A 23,738-nucleotide genomic window follows, 5' to 3' on the forward strand; every position below is an offset into this window, starting at 1 on the left:
CGTGACCATTTCAGATTCAGCACTGGTCATACAAACCCTACGCATGCTCCCAGATGTGACTGATGGGGCGCAGCAGGAATCACCAGGGTGGCTGTTGCAGAAGGTCAGGGTGCAGAGCCCCTCTAAACCAAACCAGAACCGAATGCCAGCACCCTTGCTGGGGCCTGCTTGTCCTCTGATGAGGGGCAAGAGAGAGTGGATTCAAAAGAGCGGAGGGGCTCAGTTTTGTCTACTGGGTCTGCTCTGTCTCTGCTCTCAGATCTGTGACACCGGGTACAGATGACAGGCTGGAATACTGACACCGCACAGGCTGCACCCTGGGGCCCTGCACAGCTGCACCTCCAGGTTCCGGAGTGCCCGGCACTGAGCAGCAGCCTCCCAGCCCAAACTCTGTGATTTTAGCAACAGCATCCTGCCCTTGCCAGCTCCTGTAAACCTTGACGAGGCAAAGGGTGCTTTAAGTCAATCTTTCAATCTGCTCCTCGCCTCTCTCTTCTTGCTCACCACAACTATTGTTTTCTCGTGTCACTCCCTCCATTTCTCTTTGCACTGCATTGGACCCATCTCTTCCTTTCCTTCATGGGGGAACCCCCTGACTGGCTTTCATGAAGTGCTGTCATTGGGTTGTGGCACACACCTTCCTACCATGCCAGTAGCTTGGCTGATGACAGAGTGAAAATCTGTGATTCTGCTGGAATGTCAGAGTTTTACTATAACAATCAAATCTAGCTGATTTCAATGTCGTAAGGCAGGCTGGATTGTTTTACAAAATGCACTGCTTTCATTGGGAAACGCTCCCTGGGGTGGGAGGGTGTAACTTCACTATGTCTCCTCTAACCTCCCGCCACTGCCCCAGTGAGAAAGCCTGTAAGTGACTCCTCTCCTTGCCCCCCCCCACCTTCTTCCTCCCTGATCAGGTGTTCTGTGCAGCACCAAAGCCCTGCAGAGAATCCTCATGAGCACTACATTCTCCTGTCTCAGGGACACTATTACGAGCGGCGTAGGACACAGTAACGGAGCAATGACTCACCAGGTCCCACAGCGAAGCATGGGAATTAACCCTGTGAAACCCCATCCCCCCCAACCTCCCATGTGACCACCTGCAGATGTGGATTTTGCACATGATGGGGAAAAAGGCCTCTCTACCTATACCCTGGATATCACAAGAGGTTCCTTCTCCCAGAGTCATCTGACAACAAGTACCACTGCTCACTAGCTGTCAGGAGGGACCCATTTTGGAGCAAATTAGGACCACTCTTCAAACCTTCTGAGAGAATGAGTATTGGCCACTCAGTCACCTTTGGATCAAAGGAAGAGATGACAGTCAGATGGCATCAAAAATCAGCTATCGGCAGGATACAATTCAATCAGTAACGTGTATACAATTTAATTGACAATTAAATTGATTGACTGTATCCAATAAGTTGACACAGCCATTAACTGGTATATTGGGACTAAGACTGAAGGGCCTTTCGAACAGACAAATTAGGTGTCATATAGAAATTTAGGATTCCTCAGCTTTACCTTAACAGAGATGAGTGTTAAAAAAACAAAATAATGATATTTTAAATCAGTAATGTTACAAAAATAAGCCATATCTTCTTTAAAGAGATTAAGGTAATCAAGAGTTTTTTAAACGCTGTAGAATCATGAGTGTAAATATTTTCCACTTAAAAAAGTACTCAGTATGTACTAAAAACTAATCCGTTTTATCTAGGTTTCCAGCTCCTTATGCTCAGGATAGTCCAAAATAGAACTCCAAGTCCAGCCAGGTCAAAGATTCCTGGTGCCACCGTCTAGGACTTGCCCTAAAATCCTGCTGGGGCATTACCTGGCCCATCCATGATGTCTGAAGGTTGGAGCACCTCATACGAGCAGGGATCCCTGGGCATTGGGACTGGCTCCATTTCGGACAGGGCAGGCAGAGACAGCTGGCTGGAGCTCAGGGACTGCCCATTTTCTAGGGAGTCCTCTTCATTGGATATGGAGAGTTCCCCATCTGTCAAGAAAGAAAAGGAGATTGCAGAGTTAGACAATGTCTGCCTTCCAAGAAAGAGGCACTGACTGCCTGCTAACTGAGTCTAGCTGCTGCTGAGCAATCTTTATCAAGGTCAGTCTCTAAAACCAACATCTGTTCTTTTTAAGACATTTATTTGATCTTTAGAGATATGTTGTCTACTCATCAGGGCAACAATTTCCAATGATCGTCAGCATTTTGCCTGTTTTATCTCTGTCTTTCTAATCCAATCCATCACATTTTCTATGTATTTTTAAAAATAAAAAGCAAATTAAAATTATTTGTCTCATAATTTCTAAAAACTTGGAAAAAACACTGGGAATTCCTACTTTAGAGAGCAAAAGGCTTCTTGTCACTCAACAGGCAGCAAGGTCCTAGGAAAATCTCATCACATCTTCTGTTTGCCTCCGCCCTTGGCCAATTTCTCTACTTGGATAAAGAATTAGGACGGCTCTCATCTGCACCTAATAGGCTGCAGCCACCCAGGGATGCCGGGAAGCGCCAGAATTCTCCCAGTGCCGACCACCAATCATACTGCGTCCTGTAGACTTTGATGTTGCTTAAAGCTCAGCAAAACAAGGCCCATGGTGCAGGATCAAAGGCTCCCATACAATGGCCATTTGTCAAATCAAAATTCCCCCAGTGTGATTTCATCCTAGCCCAGGGGAGTCTTAGATAACTAGACATTAAAGTCAAATTAATTTTTAAAGAGGACTGAAAGCTGTTCCAGCGAGATGAATAAACATCAGATGAAAGACTAAGTTCTGCCGAGTCAGAAACACAGAAACCAGCAGAGCAATTACCTGACTTAAAACCAGGAGCAAGATGATGACTTGCAGAAAAGAAACAGGGAAGTGACTCCAAGGTGATTCTTGGATAAATAATCCTTTCCTTCTGCTATGTTCCACCTCTAGTTTAATTTTATATATCAGTGATGTATGGTGGCACAGAATCCCTCCATGACCCATCCCCTATTAGAGTCGGTCCAGTGAATATCTGTTCAACGGAGTAATCAACAAACTAACAGCCCTGAAATAGCATATGATTCAAGGGCATATGGTGTTTGACCTGAATCTTCTATAAGCACGGAAAAAATATAATGAATGCAAAAAAAGAAAATAATTCCTCTGAAGCAGATAGTGAAAAGCATCAGCACTTGAAGAGTGTTTTTTTTTTTTTTTTAATTCGGCTTTTTTATATGCCCAAAATGGTAGTAAAAATTATGATGATGATCAACAATATGATGATTGATTACTCATTAACAAGAAAGCAAAAGCAGTGCAGACTGTAAGCCCATGCAGTGGAAATCACACAGATGAACTGGGAGTCTTTGGGATGGGAAGGGCTGAGTGTCAGTACGTCGCCATCCCATCATGGATGCTCCCCAGTCCTCTTAACATGCCTTTATTTAGCATGTTCAAACGGATGCCGTGGGAAGTATCTCTGCTTCAGTTTCCCAGTTGGTGGAATAATGATGCAGCTGCCATTCAGTCAAATGCATCTCTAGGAAACCACTTTGATTCTTGATGTTCCAAGTACAATAAAATTCCGGGACGAGATAGAGGGGATGGAGGTCTCGGGGTTCTTGCCAAATTCTGCTTCTTTGGGGGAAGGTTGGAATCGAAAGACTGCCATGGATTTTAGCAGTTAAAAGTACCATAGAAGCAACATTAGAACAAAAGAGATGCAACTGCAGCAGGATTACTCCAGATTCTCTCCATGAGTTCTGGGCTTTGCTGGTAACAGAGAAGCAATATTGCTCGCTCCTCTTGGGACATGTTAACTCTTGAAAAATTGAGCTCTCTATAGATTAAAAGTAACATTGCTAAATCGCAAAGGCCAAAACCACTTTGAAGAAGAAACAATCTTGGGAATTCCATTGTTATAATTGCTAAATATACATTGCCTTAGAAAAAGTAAAAACAGGAGAAGGTATAAAACACCGATCATATCACCACCCTAACCTAACAGAAGCAGTTTCCTCTTTTGGCACATATTTTTCAAGATTGTAATCCTACTGTGTGCCAAATTTTGTGTCTTGCTTCCCCCATACTATTATAAGCATTGTAATTTGCATAACTGTCATCTTAATGATTATACTGGATAACTATATATCGGTATTTACTTGGCTATCTCCCATTTGGTTGGTCACAAAGGGACAGTTTTATGCTATTATGAAAAAAATGCAATGAGGACCATCGTCCTGCATACGATTTTTCTGCAATTAGAATTCTCCCCCTTTAGGATAAATCCCAGTAATGAGATTTTCCTGTATTAATATTCCAAAATCTAGTGACACATATGTGGATCTTGTGAAATTGTTTTATTAAAGGGTTTTCCAATGTACACAATTAGAAGAAAGATATAGAACATACACATATCTTAGCTTTTGGCAATTTATTCAACATCAATATTGATAACCATGTTTTGTCTGTCTGTCTGTCTATACCCACCTATCTAGCAAACATCCATCCATCCATATATGTATATACATATCCAGCAGAAAGAAATGAAAACCATAAGTATGAATTCATTAATATCATTTATGACCAAGATGGGTAGCAACAAAAGTAAAAACTATTCGACTTAGATTCATATAAGGATAGAATAATACTGCCACTTTTAAATAATATTTTAAATTTTTTATTATGTTTTCAAACACACACACACACACACCCCGAAAGGGTCTCGCTCTGTCACCCAGGCTGGAATGCAGACTTGACCTCCTAGGTTCAAGTGATCCTCCCACTTCAGCTTCCCAAGTGGTTGGGACTACAGGTGCACACTACCATGCCTGGCTATTTTGTTTGTAGAGATGGGGTCTTGCTATGTTGCTAAGGCTGGTCTTGAAGTCATCTGCTCATGTGATCCTCCTGCCTTGGCCTCCCAAAGTGCTGAAATCACAGGCATGAGCCACCATACCTGGTAAAATATTGTATGAAGGAAGAATATTTTGTTCTGAAAAGGCTCAAGGTTCAGGACCCTCTGGAGTTTAAGATTTTTAGAAGTGTCAACTCTAATTCTGAAACACAAAAGTACATTAATAAATGTAATCTCACCACTGAATCAGATTTTCTATGATATGAATTACGGTTTTTGGAGGCTGAGGCAGACGGATTGCCTGAGGTCAGGAGTTTGAGACCAACCTGACAAATATGGTGAAACCCTGTCTCTACTAAAAATACAAAAATTAGCCAGGTATGGTGGCATGTGCCTGTAATCCCAGCTACTCAAAAGGCTGAGGCAGAAGAATTGCTTGAGCCTGGGAGGCGGAGGTTGCAGTGAGCCAAGATGATGCCATTGGACTCCAGCCTGGGTGACAGAGTGACACTCCATCTCAAAAACAAAAATAAAAACAAACAAAATACCACATTTAAAATACATTTCTAGTGGGATAAGAAATGCTTATTTAATAAATAACCATTGAATAAAATTTGCTTTATATCTATATATTGAACCAACATGGCAATACATTTCATGCAGATCCAAAATTTAAAAACAAAACTTTACAATTAGAATAAAGAAGTAGGAAAAATAGAATAGTAGAAAGAAATATATATTTATTTATTCAGGTCATTCAAGAGGGAAACCAGATGGATAGTTCTGACTTCCTCATAAAACTTTCTGATTTTTAATTTGCAAAAGGAAATGCTGTACACCAAATAGAATGAACAAAAGCAGCACAATGGGAACACATGTGCTACACAGAACTAATAAAAGAACAAACTCTTCCAAGGAGGAAGAGTATTTGTTCTGGTAAACAAAAAAAAATCAAGTCCCAGGTGCCGCTTGTAAAATGCATAACCTTGCTAGGAATTAGAGAAACGCAATTGAAATGACCACACGAGTGACGTGGAGGCATGAAATGTGTTTGAAATAATTTCAAGTACAAAAGCCAGAATGGAGGACAGTATGCACATGTGGATTACAATGACATTCAAATGAAATAGGCATGTAGGTTAGCAAAGCTCTGAAGTGAATCCGGCATGACATAGAACTTAATGATACTTTGCTTTTCTTCCCCCTGCAAGATGCTTATATTTATTTAAAAAAATACGAAAGACTGTGTGTGGTGGCTTACACCTGTAACCCCAGCACTTTGGGAGGCTGAGGTGGGTGAATTACCTGAGGTCAGGAGTTCAAGACCAGCCTGGCCAACATGGTAAAGCCCTGTCTCTACTAATAATACAAAAATTAGCTGGGCACGGTGGCGTACACCTGTAATCCAAGCTACTCCAGAGGCTGAGGCAGGAGAATTGCTTCAACCCAGGAGGGAGAGATTGCAGTGAGCTGAGATCATATCACTGCACCACAGCCTGGGCAAAACTCTGTCTCCAAAAAAAAAAAAAGAAAAATACAAAAAAATTGCATGTTGTCATGTTACGTCAAAACAATAATAGTTTGGTTAGAGGGGAAACCCAATCCTCATTCCTCCAGTTTCTACATGGAGACATTTTCCCCAGGGCTCCTGATGCTTGCCGACCCTCTTGCCCCTCTCCACTGCTACCTCATTGCTGGGGTACAAGCACCGGCCTTTGTGCCTCCACTGGGGGAGCCCATCATCCTTTGCCTCCTGCCCTGGACCTGTGTTGACTTCAGACTCAGACTTTCCCACTTGTTGGGCTGACTCAAGGTCAAGGCTGGGGGAGGAAAATGATGAGGCCCCTCAATGACTTCCTCCAGCCCAGCTTTTGCCAGTAATGAAGGAGATCCCCTACTTTAATCTCCCATTTATCTTATTTCTCACATGGTTTAGAAACTTGGAGACGGAAGGAGAGTGCTAATAGAGAGCCCCTCAAGTCCTTAACAGTCTGGAGACTCAAAGGAAGAGAATGCTTTTTCCACCTCAGGTAAAAATCGAAGGAGGCATTGATAGGTGATGGAAAGGATGCTGTTAGAAACCACGCACTCCTGAGATGCCTGCGTCTCAGTTAACAGAGATGTGCTGGTGAGCGCCTCTAATTTATTCTCAGAGAGGCAGGTGGGCTAAAACGCAGCTGCAGTGGAGAGAAGCCCTGACTCCAAGCACAGGGTGAGTCCTGTTTTATCATCCTTGCCATCACTAGCTCGCAACAAGCCACTTAACTTCTGGGGACCTTAGTGTCTGTCCCTTGAAAAGAAAAGGACTGTGTTAGATGATGCCTGACTCCTTGCAGATGAAAGTATTCTCTGCATGAGGGCGGGAAAGAGATGAAAAAAGTGCCCCACCCAAACTTGCAAATAATCCTAAGATATCAGATGAGCTAACACAGCAGAACATTTTATATTCAGGTTTTCTTTTTCTTGTCTGACTTACTGTTTAGACCTAGAAAGTAAATGAATGAATTTCTGCTATTCTTGGCTGAAGTTTTATATTCCTATTTTTTTTAAAAAAAACTTGTGAGTAAAGTTTTCATACAGATCTAGAAATTTGTGCTCTGCACAAAAGCCTCTTTACACAGTAGAGAGACAGGGAGGAAGAAATAAAAGGAGAAAGAAAAATTTCTGGAGCATCTTTGGTATCCAGCATTATGTTGGACTTTTTAGATGTGATAGTAGTAATAATGACCTCTGAAACAGTATTTCAGAGAGCTTACTATGTGCCAGGCTGTGTTCACTGCATTCATCCATCCATCCATCCAGCCTATGAAGTTAGTACCGAATTACCCTCATTGTCGAGAGAAAAGCAAACACTGGAAAGTTAAATAACTTGTGTGAAGTCCCTAGCACAGTAGATGCTGAGCTAGTACTATATGGTGAGAGGGAGAGGGAAGAAGGGGAGAGGGGGACAGGGGGAGAGGGGGAGAGGGGGATAGGGGAGAGGTGGAGAGGTGGAGAGGGGAGGGGGAGAGGGGAAAGAGGAGACGGGTGGGTGTGTGTGTGTGTGTGTGTGTGTGTGTGTGTGAGATTTTAAATGAAATTTAAAATTTGATTTCATTTAAAATGACTTATTTGGAAATTTCAATTCCTTAACGATTGCAAGAATATAGAATCCTTTATAAGTAAGACATGTAGTTGTCATTGACAAAACTCAAACTCTCTTAATTATTAGTCCTTGTAGCAGAAAATAATGAACATCATGAGATCATGGCTACATTTATGCTTCCATTGTAAAGAAAAATTATGTAAGTAAAGTGCCATGCAACAATTTTAGACTAAAAATAAGAAGAATTGGCTACCCTGCATCTTTGTTGGTAATGCAAATGTGTTCAATTTACACATGTATGCTTGCAAAAATTCAAACATATTTTAATTTACTAATGATCACCAATGATGATAAAGCAACATAAAAAAGTTGAGCCACCCTACATTAAAGCAAATAATTATCCTTGTGAAGACACAGAAAAGGAGCGTAATGCAAGCATTTGCTAATTGCCTTTTCCCTCTGAGACAGGAGCTGCTATTCTGCATGTTCTGTGTTCCCATTTTAGCTTCCTAGGCATGCTCTTCATGCATCTCAAACAGAGACTAAGGTGCTTCCCACACATGTGTCATTCTGGTGGGAGTGTTTCTAACATTAGTGAGGCTGAAATAGAGACTTAGTCTTATGCATTTTTTGACACTGATATATGTTTTCTATATGAATAGAAAAAAAAAAATCCACTCATTAAGGGGGCAGAGACATCCTTTTGTATCCCAGAGAGGTGTCGTTTTAGCAACAAGATGTAGAGCTTTGAAAAAGCTTCTGTTAATCCCAACAACTTTTTAAATCACTGCAATCGAAGCTACTAGTTGCCCTCATAGTAAAATGATGTGCTGCATAACAGTTAACTAAGTCATAATTTATCTAAGGATTTCATTGATGGATTAAAAGCTCTAAGCCTAAGAAGCAGGAAATGTTTCTGTGGCATTTATCTCTGTTGGAGATATTTTCTCCAGTTTGCCTAAGACTTTTAAACATAGAGCATAGAAAGCAATATATTCTTTTTTTTTTTTTTTTTTTTTGAGTCGGAGTTTCATTCTTGCTGCCCAGGCTGGAGTGCAATGGCATAATCTCGGCCCACCGCAACTTCTGCCTCCTGCATTCAAGAGATTTTCCTGCCCCAGCCTCCCCAGTAGCTAGGATTACAGTCATGCGCCACCACACCCAGATAATTTTGTATTTTTAGTAGAGATACAGTTTCTCCATGTTGGTCAGGCTGGTCTCGAACTCCTGACCTCAGGTGATCCACCCACCTTGGCCTCTCAAAGTGCTGGGATTACAGGCATGAACCACCGCACCTGGCCAAAAGCAATATCCTTATTAAATAGTGCCTATTTACTAATGAGTGTTACTATCATTTGATGCTTGGGCATTTAAAGACTTAATAGTCTTACTTGGAAAAATTAAGAAAAAAAACCCAAAAAAACCTAAGGTGGTATAAAAGGAATTGTGATTTTTGTCATTACTTTTAATTAAAGCTGCAATTACATTTGCACCAACCAAATACATTAGTTCCTTGGCACATTTTCCAAGTGAGGAAAATTCATTTCATTTGTGTGTGTGTTTAAAAGTCTCTGTGTACTGTCAGGATTTGAGGCAGACACTGCCGGGGTCCATAGGGCCAGGGAACCTATGTTTTCAGAATCCACATGTCAGAGACTTCCAGTTTTTACCCCTACCTGCAGCCAAAAGTCTTTGGATTATTCTGACCAGTATATATGGAAGAACAATCTTGCAAGAGCCATGATGTTCTTTTCTGTCTCATGCAGGCATCTTTGTGACTCACAAAATCCTTCTAAATCCAATCACCTTGAAAATCTGTGCAAAATTTATTTTCATTCTCAGAATTTAATTGATTCTGTGTTACTCAGAGTGGATATTTTCACACATGGAATGAAATGGTACATGTTTTTGTGCTCAAAGAATCATCCTGCCTTTTGTTACTGTGGTTTTTGTTCTGAGTTTAATATTCTATTTTGATTTTAATAGGCTTTTCCTACTAGCTGAGAAGCCTTTGCCTAAAACATTAAATAGATGAGATGCAATGACTTTCCAACATAAGAGTGGCAAAGACATTGACCCTGGGTAGCTTGTTTCAACTGCACTTCCCTGGAGCTATTTCCTGCTGAGTTTATTAGTATTTGCTACCTCCGACTGCACCTCATGGTCAGTAAACCATGGCTCATGTGGAATCTGGGCTGCTTCCCCTGACTTCAGCCTTCTGGTAACCTGAGCACCTCACTGGATGGAATTGTGTGGTGACTGTCTCCCCGGGTATGGTTATGCCTCCTCAGCAGTCTGCACACCAGTGCATTGTTTCTTAGATGATGTATCCTCATGAACTGTAAGGGCTCTGACCACGATTTCCAAACCATGACTCTGGCTCCAAGGTTTGTAGCTGCAAGAGGAGTTACCAACTTGCTATTCCTGGGCATTTTGATATAAAAAATGCGACTGGGGCAGAGATTGACTATCAAATGAACAGAATGTCGCAGTTTCCCTCCTAAGCAATATGATAGTCTGAATCTCACAGAATCAATCATGGTGCAAGGGGCCTCTTTCATCATTAATAGAGTAGCCTGGCAGAGCCTGGTATTCAAGATTTTAGAAAAGGCTAGAGTTAATCAAAACCACATTGAGAAGAAAAGATATCAGAGGTCGAAGACCAACTTCATGAAATAAAACAAAAAGACAAGATTAGAGAAAAAAGGATAAAAAAGAACGAGCAAAGTCTCCAAGAAATATGGGACTATGTGAAAAGACCTAATCTACGTTTGATAGGTGTACCTGAATGTGACGAAGAGAATCAATCCAAGCTGGAAAATACGCTTCAGGATATTATTCAGGAAAACTTTCCCAACCTAGCAAGGCAGGACAATATTCAACTCCAGGAAATACAGAGAACACCACAAAAATATTCCTCAAGAAGGCCAACCTCAAGGCACATAATTGCCAGATTCACCAGGGTTGAAATGAAAGAGAAAATACTGAGGGCAGCCAGAGAGAAAGGTCAGGTTACCCATAAAGGGAAGCCCATCAGACTCACAGCAGATCTCTCAGTAGAAACCCAACAAGCCAGAAGAGAGTGGGGGCCAATATTCGACATCCTTAAAGAAAAAAACTTTCAACCCAGAATTTTACATCCAGCCAAACTAAGCTTCATAAGCGAAGGAAAAATAAAATCTTTTGTGAACAAGCAAACACTCAGAGATTTCATCACCACCAGGCCTGCTGTACAAGAGCTTCTGAAAGAATCACTACAAATAGAAAGGAACAACCAGTATCAGCCTTTCTAAAAAATACCAAAAAATAAAGAACATCAACATATTTAAGAAATTGCATCAACTAATGGGCAAAACAGCCAGCTAACATTAAATGACAGTATCAAACACACATATATTGTTATTAATTCTAAATTTAAATCGACTAAATCCCCCAATCCAAAGACACAGACAGGCAAAAAAAGCCAAGACCCATTGGTATGCTACATCCAGATCCATCTCACATGCAAGGATACATAAAGACTCAAAACAAAGGGATGGTGAAAAATTTACCAACCAAATGGAGAGCTAAAATAAATAAATAGAAAGCAGGAGTTGCAATTTTTGCTGATAAAATAGATTCAAAGCAACAAAGATCAAAAGAAGCAAAGAAGGATATTACATAAAGATAAAAGGATCAATGTAACAAGAAGAGCTAAAGATCCTAAACATATATGCACCCAATACAGAAATACCCAGATATATAAGACTTACAAAGAGACTTGGACCCCCACACAATAATAGCGGGAGACTTCAACATCAATATTAGATAGATCAATGAGACAGAATGTTAACATCGATATCCAGGACTTGAACTCAGATCCGGAACAAGTAGACTTAATTAACATTCATAGAACTCTCCACTTTAAATACACAAAATATACACTCTTATCAGTACTACATCACACGTATTTACAGGTTTAAATGAAATATTGGTTGGCTGCTTGTTAATTATTTTATTCCCTCATTTTTTTTATGTCTCTATTATTAAACACAATTACAGGCATACCCAGTTTTAGACTGCATTCTAGCCCGGGCAATAAAGCAACACCCCTGTTCTCTCTCCCTCTTCCTCTTCCTCTTTCTTCCTTTCCTGTATTCTTTTTCTTTTTTTTTTTTTTTTTAATTCTTTTTCTTCCTTTCTCCCGTAAAAAAAAAAAAAAAAAAAAAAAACACATTGAGATACTATCTCATGACAGTTAGAATGGCGATCATTAAAAAATCTGGAGACAACAGATGCTGAGAGGATGTGGAGAAATAGGAACACTTTTACACTGTTGGTGGGAGTATAAATTAGTTCAACCATTGTGGAAGACAGTGTGGCGATTTCTCAAGGATCTAGAAATAGAAATTCCATTTGACCCAGCAATCCCATTACTGGGTATATACCCAAAGAACTATAAATCGTTCTACTATAAAGACACATGCACACTATGTTCACAGCAGCCCTGTGTACAATAGCAAAGACCTGGAACCAATCCAAATGCCCATCGATGATAGACTGGACAAAGAAAATGTGGTACATATACATCATGGAATACTATGCAGCCATAAAGAATGATGAGTTTGTGTCCTTTGTAGGGACTTGGATGAATCTGGAAACCATCATTCTCAGCAAACTGACACAAGAACAGAAAGCCAAACACCGTATGCTCTCACTCATAGGTGGGTGTTGAACAATGACAACACGTGGACTCAGGGAGAGGAGCATCACACACTGGGGGCAGTTGTGCGGGGGGTAGGGGAGAGACAGCGGGGGGGGGGGGGGGGGGGGGGGGGAAAAGGCAGATATAGTAGGCACCTAAAGTAAAATAAAAAAATAAAAAAAAAAAAAGCCTAGAGTTGGGATGGGGGGGAAGTTATAGGGGACGGCCATTTCAAAATTCCCACAGCTCTGTTTCTCTAGTTGGGTTCTCAAATAGGGCATTCCCTAGACATACGTAGTAGTGTTCAAGTTCAGTAAAATTGAATAAAATTCACAAAGCAGTTCCTCAGTCAGAGTAACCATGTTTTAAATGCTCCACAACCACATGTAGCTAGAGGCTACTGCATTGGTCAATGCAGATAACAGAACATTTCTGTTACTGTTGAAATTTCTGCAGGAAAGCACTGCTCAAGGTGGACTTGAAAATCACAGCAATGGGCCTTACATGTACGCAATAGTCAATCCATTTCTGGAACAGAAAGGTTAAAATGATGCTGCTACACTCATTTCCACCATAATGAGTGGCTGGCTCAGTGTACTGTAGTCCTGTTAGAGAAACTGCAGTTGTGGGAAACCTGGAGTACTGGGATGGGGGATGAGCTCCAGGGTACACATGGGCAGTGGGAGCCCTGGGAGCAGCAGGACAGAACGACAGAGGTCGACACAGCACTTGGAGGAGTCCTGAGCCTACAGCAGATCTCAGCTCTACCTGGGCGGAAGTGGGGCGGGTGGGGACAGTGAAGGGGACTTGAGAAAAGCATGAAAGGAGAGCAGAAGAGCAGGGAGGGCAGGTGACTGGCGGAGACCACAGCTCAACATTTATCGGGTATCTGCTCTAAGCAGGTGATAACCTAACTCCCCACATTGGATTATGTGCTTTATGAGATGACAGGCAACAGCCACAATGGAGTTGAAGAGTTCATCATTCCATGGGAGGATGGAGTGATTCCCAGAGACTCTACGAGGATCGCCTGGTTGGTAAGAGACTGCCTTCAGTCAAGCAGGGTGGGGCCTGGGAATAGCGAAAGGGGATCAAAGGAAAGCATGGCCTTGCCGGCAACAGCAGTCTAGGTTCCTGGGGTCATACTCAATCAGAAAGCAGAGTCTAGAGAGATGAAAATATGCCCTGTATCTTCCATAGACAGAACACGAGGGAGCCAGGACCAGAACCTCTGGCTCGGGACTCTCATAAGAATACCGTTCTTTCACCCATTATTAATGGGGTGGTGTGCCCCATTGACTTGTCTAACTTCACACAAGTCTTGGGCAAAGTATGAAATCTGGAACATTTTTCTAAGCTATTTCCAGCTTTTCCTTCACCAGTTACTAGCCTCCCAAAGTTTGGCTGGCTTTCTAGTTATGAAGGTCAATGCATGTCAGTGGCTGGGGAGTAGAAGAGCATTGTCAGACCAGGGGTACGTGGATAAGGCAGTGATGCCCACCATGCTTCATGTACCCTGCCCTTCCCTGAGTTCAAAGGAGGGGTCCAGGTAAGCAGTTAGAAAGGGTGCTTTCATGGGGGATACTCCAATATGAATTTACATTATGCAGCAGCACTCAGGGAGTTGACTGTACTTGCGATACTTAAACTTATGGAAACATTTGTCAAAATTAGGAGGAAAACATCTGGTCGTTATCTCCCCAAATTTTCATCTATGAGACATGAGGGTAAGTCTGAAAAACCTTTGGTGCAAAATTTTCTTGCTCTCGTCAAGATACCAAGAAGATAGAGCCTTCGTTTGTTCCCTGTACACTGTGGTAAGAACATGCAATGCCGGAGTTACTGTAGCCATCTTGTTACCATGAGCAGTTATAGCCTGAGGATGGCATCCATTAGCCATAGCGTATAGCTGATGAATGAACCAGCCCTAGATTGCCCTACAATTGGACTTTATTACACGAGTTTCATTCTTTCACACGATAAATACGAAATGAGCACCAACAAACTCTAAGATTGTTGAAGGCATCTGGGATACCTTAGAGGTCAAACACAAAGATGATTAGCCTGTGGAGTTTCTAAATTTGGTTACTGTTCCAGCCTCTTTAACTTTTTTATTATCTGCAACCACAGCATTTCAACGTACACCCTGCTGACTGCATACTGGCTTCACAGGTAACTGAAGAATCTATATAATAGCACAAAAGTAACCAAAAGGGCACTTCTTATTCCTGATCTTGTTCTCATTCCTCATCTTATTTGATACATCTGCATTTGACAGTGTGGGCCATTTTGCCCCCAGCTGAGCAACTGTCTCTTGCCTTGGCTTCCATAATGCTACACATTTCTGGTTGACCTCCTATTTTTTGACCACTTCTTGGTTTTTGAGGGTACTTCTTACTCCTCAGTAATTTTTTTTTTAACTCTCCAAACATTAAATGTTGGGGTTTCATGAAATTTTCTATCAGGGCCACCTTATTTTCCTACTTTACATTCTCTGAGAAATACTATCAATTTACATAACTTTACAATAATGTATACACTGACCGGTCTAAACCATCTCCACCGAGCCCAGCACAGATCTCCCCCGAATGTCATGTCTGTACATTTAGTGGTCTACTTAGATATTTGGATATCTCAGACTCAATGGGGACAGATCATCACAATGTTTTATGTCCTAAACTCACTTCTCTTGGGATCCCAGTTCAGGGAATGGTCTATTCAGTCGCCCAAGCCCAAATCCTAAGTCTCAGCCCTGCCTACCCGCTTTCCTCACTTCCCCAGATCTAAGTGGTCACAGGGCCCTTCTGACCTCAGTTCCTGCAACTCTCCAGTCTGTCCTTTCTTTCTCCCCACGCTTACTGCCCTTTTTCCCACTCCCCATCATCACATCGTCTGAATCCCAGGACAGCCGGCTAGCTGCTCTCCCTGACTCGTGTCTTCCTCTCCCTGCAAGTCAGTTTCCCTGCAGGCAGTGTGATGAGGCTGCGAATCTGATCGTGTGGAAAACCCTCCCAAAGCACCTCACTGTTCTCCAGATGAAGACTAAACAATGAATATAATTTTCCAGCCTGCATGACTCTCCCTTACCTTACAGCCATGCTGGGCACTCTCGTGCCTTCCCTTTTTTTATTCCTGACTCTGTGCCTCCCACTGTACTGGTCCTTTGGCTTGTAACATTCCACTACCCCTCCTAACTTCTCTCGCATAATTCTTACTTACCCCGCAGGGTTCCCTCTAAGATATTGCTCCTTCCAAGATGCTTTCCCTAAGTCTCCAGACCTGGGTGGGTGATGCTTCCACATACACCTGAAAGTTCTATCCTTTCTCCATTGTAACTGCTAAGCAGCCTAAACCCATCACCAAGGCTGTAAATTCTATTGGCCAGAGATGCCTGGCTTGGCCTTCCTAGTATTCCTGGCGCCCAGAATGGTGCCTGAAACACAACGGGTACTCACAAATATATAATGAATGAATACATTTATGGGGAATGCTTACCATTACAATAATAATTATTATTTCATTAATTTAGGCTTGGGATAGTGGTTTTCTGAGAGAACAGTGTTGCTTAAGAGAATGTTTATCACAATTGCTCTTTCCTCTTATTGCTTAAACCACTTTCCATCTGTCTTAACACCTTTACATTTTAGAGGTGGATTTTATTTAAAAAGCAAGTCCAAGTAAACCTATTGTATGAAGTGCTCAGGTGCTAAACAAATGATTCTAGGTTGTTGATGCTGAAAGTAAACACTGTTCATTTTCACATGGTTACTCCCAATCACAGCTTTCAGAAAATGCCATTTCCAGGTGAGACATCAGAAACAGCTAAAAATGGGACAAACGACAGTGCCTGGTAAAGGTTGTGAAAAGCGTTTCCTATAAACGTCAAGAATTTAAAAGTCTATGCACCTGGAATACCAGATAAACCATGGGATTTAAGAAGGCTCGAGTCTACCTTTGTCTCCTCTAATGCAGAGGAGAAATTTTCTTTATTTTTAAAATATGATGACCTTTTAATTTAAATATGGGGCTTTTTCATCTTGAATGTCAGAAGAGGAAAAGTGCAACCCCTGTTTAAAAGACTTGTCCATTTCAGGAAGCTTCTGTTTGTATTTATAATTAAAAATAACACCTTCCAAAATGCTGCTCCAACCTGATTAAGGGAAGAAACGTCCCTCCATGCACTTTATTACTTGCTGTGCCGTGTTATCTCTAATTCCCAGCACACAACGGAAAGCGGAGTTGCTCCCTGGCACGCTGTCATTTTTATTCGTTCCTTGAAGGATGCATGCCCTCCTCATCTCTTTTCCCCTCCCTGTGGGATGACCTCTTCCTCCAGGTTAGGTAGGACTGCAGTGGAAACTGCTAGGTGAGCTGCAGCAGCCTCAATGATCTCACTGCAGGCTGCCACATGCAGGGTGTGGAATCGTCTGACATGCAGGGATAACTTCATTTCATTCGATGGTAGAGAAGAGGTCTTCTTTTCCCTCCCCATCCTCTCAACAAGGGATACATCCATGTGAATTAAACATACCCAAACTACACAAAGCGAGCGACATGGTGATAGAATTGAGGCTTCCTGGAGAAGTTCTGTGATAGAAATAGCACAATCACCACTGCTATCCCTAACATTCTACAAATACAGCATCAGGTTTATTTGTAGAGATTACCTGCAACAGCCACTAATAGCAATATTTATTGAGATTCTCTGACAACCAACGTGCAGAGCTTTCCTGTGTTCCTGTAAATCCCAAATGAAGGACCTGTGATCTCAGCAGGGGTTTTCAGAGTGCACACTCACTGGCTATGACTTAGGTTACATCAGTAACCTTTCTGGGCTTCAGCTGCTTCGTGTTTACGTAGGAATAATCAGTAGCTAGCCAGGTGACTTCTTGATATCCTTGCTAAGTCTGAGAAATATAATCACTATTTTACTAATGGCCAAACAATATACAGTTGATCCTAATGACATGGGTTTGAACTGCATGGGTCCATTTGTATGTGAATGTTTTTCAACCAAATACAGATTGAAAAACCTGATTGGAGGCCTGATGTTTTGTACACATGGGTTTCACAGGGCTGATGATAGGATGGGAGTGTGTGTCAATTTTGGTATGGGAGGCAGTCCTGGAACCAGTCCCTTGCATATGCCTTGGATGACTATACTAGACTGACTTTGCTATGTGTTTCCCATAACACCTAAAGACTCTATCTGAAAGTAGAGCATTTGGCATCCATGTATACAAACATATATACATAACATTACTGATTTAAATAAAGTTTTATGGACCATAAACTGAATAAACAAAAGGGGACCAGTGTTCTTAGTATTCTGGCTTTCACCAGTGCAGGTGAATAAACCAAGTCACGTGAACATGCAGAAATTGCCTCAGGCCTGCATTCATTGCTTCCTATTAGCATTTGCTGAACATCAATTTTGTCCCAGGCACTGCTATAGACACTTGGGCTACAACAGGGAACAAATTAGATGAAGACCCCTGCCCTGCTGGGTGGAGCTTATGAAGTGAAGTGAGCAGAGATAGGTAAGAAAAAATTAACATGATAAATACATAATTTAGAGGCGTTTGAAGGTGGAAGGTGATAAAAGCCAGAAGAAAAGAGGAAGGAGGGCAAGGGGTCTATGAACTCTAAGAACTTAGAGAAGGCAGCAGCAATTTTAAACTTGGTGGTTGCAGAGTAAGCTTCACGGAGAGGGGGACCCCTCAGCCAAGGCTGGAAAGAGGAGCCAGCCATCTGGATATCTGTGGGAGGAGGCTTCTGGATGAGCATGCAGCCAATGCAAACCTCAAGGGCTAGGAAGCAGGGATGAAGTGCGACCAGGGAATTTGTAGGAGGAATGAAGTGAGTGAAAGCAAATGTTAGGGGTTAGAGGGCAGATTATGCAGGGCTTTAGGCTGTTGTAGAAACCTGGAATTTCTCTGAGCAAAATGCGGAGCCATGGCAGGCTTTCAACAGGGAGTGCCATGCTTGGATTTACAGAGTAATGAGAGAGAAAGGCCTTCATTGAAAAGAAACATACCGGGGCAATCTGAAGAAGTTCAGGGCTCATGAATGAAGTTACAAGTTGCTTTAAAGTCGTAAAGTTTCGAATCTGGGTGCCTATGCCCCTGTTTGAGCCACCCGGTCACTTCACTTAGATCTCTGTGAAAATATCACCTTCAGGAAGAGGTCTTCCATGATTGCATTTACCTAAAATCACAACCCCCTTCTCCTGACCTTATTGTCTTACCCTGCTGCTTCATTTTTCTTCAGAGTACTCATCACTCCTTGGCAATAAATACTATATGTATTATTCCCTATATCTGTTAGTAGAACACAAACTCTGAAATGGTAAGATTTTGCAATTGGTTATCAACGCAGCTCCACACCTAGACAGCTCCTTGGCATGGAGGGAGCACCTGGTGCCAATTTGTTGAATGAAGAAATACATGCATAGTCCAGGAGCCAAGGAGAACTTTAATTAAACTTTGTTTAGTTTCTTTAAATTAAGCTCAAATTTAAGCAAATAAGTTGTAAGATTGAGGAATAAATACAAATAAACTGTCGGACAGCAGATTATTTTACACTATTAATTGGTTTAAGCTTTTACTATTTAGAGCGTTGGTGGTTCATCTTAACGTTTGTGTTCTTTACAAAACAATCATAGTCATATTGTGGAAAATGGGAAAAAAAAAAACCCTGCAATTTTATGTCCCTGCTACCATCACAACTAATGTAATTTTAAATTTCCTCTTAGGTGGTTTTCAAAGTGTGCTGCCTTCTTACCTGGCCTCAATATACCTTGCAATCAATTTCCTGATTTTAAAACGTTTATCTAAATCTCTAGACTGTAAAATTACGTGATTCAATATGGAAGCCAACCCCCCTCCCCCCAAAAAAAGCTGTTGACTAACTATGCTCTTCTTGTCTTTCACACTCTTTTCAATGAGGAATCTTTGTGCTAGTTCAACAGACATTTGAGGCTATTTCTCTTAGACCCAAGCTCTCATTTTGCCTAAATTAAATTCATTGTCCAGTTTGGGATTTTTAACCCAACAAAAAAAAATGGAAAGAATTCTGAGAACTGTCAGAGTAATAAAACCTCATTAATTCTATGTGTACCCTGCCCAAATTAATTATGACTCTCAAATCACTACAGTTGATTTTCATGGTTTATATGAACAAGCGGGGCATTATCAAGGAAAATCAATAATGTAAAAAGCACTGGAAGAGAAAAATCTTACCTACTAAAGAGAACAAATTATTTTCCACCACATTAGTAGTATCACGCACACACACAGCATAACTGCAGTACAAACAGAGGCGGGGCCTGGAGGCCGCATGCAGGGGGACGGGCCGACACAGTCATTACAAATCAACTCAGCAGCTGTCAGCGTCCACGCATCTCTGGTGGAAACAATTTTGCTGCCGGTAACTCACTAGAGTCATGTGCGCTAACACAAGGAAGTGGTGCAAAATGAGGCATTACCAGCCAGGCAATAGGGAACGACTGCTCCAAATCTATGAGATTTACCCTTGAAATGAACAAACTGAAAAAACCGTCTCTTTGCCATTTGCTGTTCATCAGGTTGCGGCAATAAAATTTTATTTTGTTTACCCACCAGAATCTCAGATACTGCAAGAAGAATGATGTTATAGAAAGGAAAGAACAAATGACAGGAAAAGGCTTGCTTAAAGGCTCAGAGGAAAGCCAGGTGGAACTGAATTTGGCTACAGAAGGCTGGGGTCTGGGTGGACACTGACACTAAGGCCACTCTGAGGTCATGGATCTTTGTACCTTTTTAAACCTCAGACAAAAGGGAACAGTGATGTTCATGCTTCTGAATTACTGGGCCTGTTGACAGGGTCACCCAGGGTAAGGCACATAAAGAGTTTGAAAAAAAATATAAAGGACAATGATGATGATGATGAGACTAATAAGAATCACAGCATGTTAACCCTGATTGAGAGAATTTATAGGTTGCTATAAAGTCACTGTTGTCAGAAAAGTCACTGTTCTATTTCACAGGTGCTATCTGCTGTACCTCACCACAACATCACCCATACTTTCAGATAAAGAAAGGGAAGCACAGAGAAGTTAAGCAACTTGACTAAAGTTGTACAACTGGTCAACAGTGGGACTAGAATTGAATCTGATTCCAGGGCTCATGCCCCTGACTGTAGATAGACTAGAATATGAGGCAATGAGATTAATATCCACAGTGATATAAAGTGAATGCTTTTATCAGAAAATCCCACAGAAAACACAAACCTATGCACTACTATGTGCAAGGAAGTTTTCGTTTTAGCCCATCTCTTCTCTTCCCAACATCCAAGCAGTAAACATTTTTTGCATCTCAACTACATCAGACATGATTTGGGGCTTGGGGAATCCCAGCCTCTGAAGCCTCTGCTCTCCTATAGCTTACGTGCTAGTGAGGAAAGTCAGTCAACAAACAACAGAAACAGCAGACAGCAGTAAGTTCAAGAATCAAAGTAAAACAGGAGGTTGTGGTGACAGGTGAGAAGTGGGGACTAGACTGGTCCTTCCCTCTGCAACTATCTATCTTTCTATCTATTTTTATTTTTTTGAGACGGAGTTTCACTCTTGTTGCCCAGGATGGAGTGCAATGGTGTGATCTTGGCTCACTGCAACCTCTGTCTCCAGGGTTCAAGCGATTCACTTGCCTCAGCCTCCCAAGTAGCTGGGATTATAGGCATGTGCCACCACGCCCGGCTAATTATGTATTTTTATTAGAGATGGGGTTTCTCCATGTTGGTCAGGCTGGTTTCGAACTCTCAACCTCAAGTGATCCACCCCCGTCTCAGCCTCCCAAAGTGCTGGGATTACACCATGAACCACTGTGCCCGGCCTTTATTTATTTCCTTTTTTGAGACAGAGTCTTGCTCTGTTGCCCAAGCCAGAGTACAATGTGCCATCTTGGCTCACTGCAACCTCCACCTCCTAGGTTCAAGTGATTCTCCTGCCTTAGGCTCCCGAGTAGCTGGGGCTACAGCCACCATGCCTGACTAATTTTTGTATTTTTAGTAGAGATGGAGTGTCACCATGTTGGCCAGGCTGGTCTTGAACTCCTGACCTCAAGTGATCCACCCACCTTGGCCTCCCAAAGTGCTGGGATTACAGGTGTGAGCCACTTATTGAGTGCAAGTCCTGTGTTAGCTGCATGTGTGCTGATGGAGAAAGACGCTAGTGTGATGGAGGCACATCGCCTGCTCTCGGGAAACTGCAGACTGTTGGTGTGGCCTTGGGGTACCAGCAGTCAGGAGTTCCTTGAGAGCAGGCTCAGGGGCCCTCCGGCCTCAGGGACCCTCTGTTTCTTTCCCTATAAAATGAGGCTTTTGCTCCAACAGTCTGTGACTTCTTTTTATTAAGTCAGGAAGTCACTTAGGCAACTCTTAACCCAGTTATTAGATGTAATGGAAATAATAAATGCTACAGTAGACGTATTCTCTACTTTGGAATATTCCTGAGGGAGAAGAGGGACTGTTTAACTGGATCTGAACAGGTTTTAGCTGTAACAATATTTATTTAAGCACTTGGGTGCTTATCATATAATATTATATTTTTAGTTAGACATTTTCCATCTCTCCTGGGGGGTGAATATGGTGAAAGGAACTTATGATAAAGCATGGAGATTTAAAGTCAGAACAAGGGATGGGCTGGGTGCAGTGGCTCACACCTGTAATCTCAGCACTTTGGGAGTCTGAGGCGGGTGGATCACTTGAGTCAGGAGTTTGAGACCAGCCTGGCCAACAAGGTGAAACCCCATGTCTACTGAAAAACAAAACAAAACAAAAAGTAGCCAGGAGTGACGGCGCACACCTGTGGTCCCAAGTACTCAGGAGGTTGGGGCAGGAGAATCACTTGAACCCGGGAGGTGGAAGTTGCCGTAAGCCGAGATTGGGCCACTGCACTCCAGCCGGGGTGACAGAGGGAGGCTCCATCTCAAAAACGAACAAAAAACAAAAACAAAAAACAAGGGAGGGTTGGGGACTCATACAGGAAGCAGGACATTGAAGAAAAGCAACAAAAGGGGATTCTTTTCTCCTGGAGACCTTAATGCACCAAAAAAGTAGTATTTTGGTATGGACGTACACGGAAGTCGATGGATAAAGCTGGCTTACCATTGGGCTTGCTTGGCCCCAGGAAGCTCTGATACTGACAGAACGTAGTTTGGAATCATGCACCTTCACATTCTGCCTCCATTACGCCCTGCCACCAGGGCAGCACAAAAGCTAGGCCACTTTCTGCTTGCATTTCAGGCTAGTAATTTGCACTAAGAGAAGATACTTTAAAAGTACCATGGGGAAGGCCGACGACAGGAATGGAGAAAGTCAGATGCACCAGAGGAGTAAGAAGCAACCCACAAAACAGTGAAATCTGAAAGATGTGCTAGAACCCAGAAATACAACCTGCCTTGTAGAAGAACACGCATGAGGCATGTAGAAGCCCTACAGAAACACGGTGAATGGGCTGATCGGCAGATTACAGGAGCACTTTGACTATCAGGATGGATCCTTAAAGTAGAATGTTACGTGATTTAATCATCTGGCCTGCCAGATAACACCTGCCTGAATCAATAAGACAACCTGACATAGACAATCACTGTTGATGAGTGTAGCAAGATTGGAAGTGACAGTCTGTTATTTCACTTAAAGCACTAACAGCGGGAGAGTGGTCTTCAGACTGAGAGAGAAGAGAGAAAGGGGGAAGACGAAGAGAAGCCACACATGCAAGTTCCATGTAAAATAGCAAAGGCCAGGCATGGTGGCTCACGCCTGCAATCCCAGCACTTTGGGAGGCCGAGGTGGGAAGATCGCTTGAGCCCAGGAGTTTGAGACCAGCCTGGGCAATGTAGTGAGACCCTTTTTGTACAAAAATACAAAAATTAGCTAGGTGTGGTGATGTACACCTGTGGTCTCAGCTGCTCAGGCGGCCAAAGCGAGGATCCTTTGAGTCTAGGAGGTCAAGGCTGTAGTGACCTGTGTTCATACCACCGTACTCCAGCCTGGGCAACAAAGCAAGACCCTGTCTCAAAAAATATATATAAACATACGTATTAAAATATGTATATAATATATATTTTAAAATGTATGTTTATATATATTTTTTG

The 23,738-nt window shown here is 42.1% G+C and overlaps 1 protein-coding gene across 15 annotated transcripts in view; it reads right to left on the minus strand.

The window, feature by feature from the left end:
- The window catches only part of PHACTR1 (phosphatase and actin regulator 1), a 586,592-nt gene that overhangs the window by 110,355 nt on the left and 452,499 nt on the right, over positions 1 to 23,738 (minus strand). For all 15 annotated transcript variants that reach the window (XM_032247691.1, XM_032247688.1, XM_032247689.1 and 12 more), the window contains one exon: positions 1,832 to 1,999. In XM_032247691.1, coding sequence (XP_032103582.1) covers positions 1,832 to 1,999 — 168 coding nt within the window. The remainder of the gene's footprint in view (positions 1 to 1,831; positions 2,000 to 23,738) is intronic.

Source organism: Sapajus apella, unplaced genomic scaffold, assembly GCF_009761245.1.
Source record: "Sapajus apella isolate SASKATOON/1434 unplaced genomic scaffold, GSC_monkey_1.0 scaffold63, whole genome shotgun sequence".
NCBI lineage: Eukaryota > Metazoa > Chordata > Mammalia > Primates > Cebidae > Sapajus > Sapajus apella.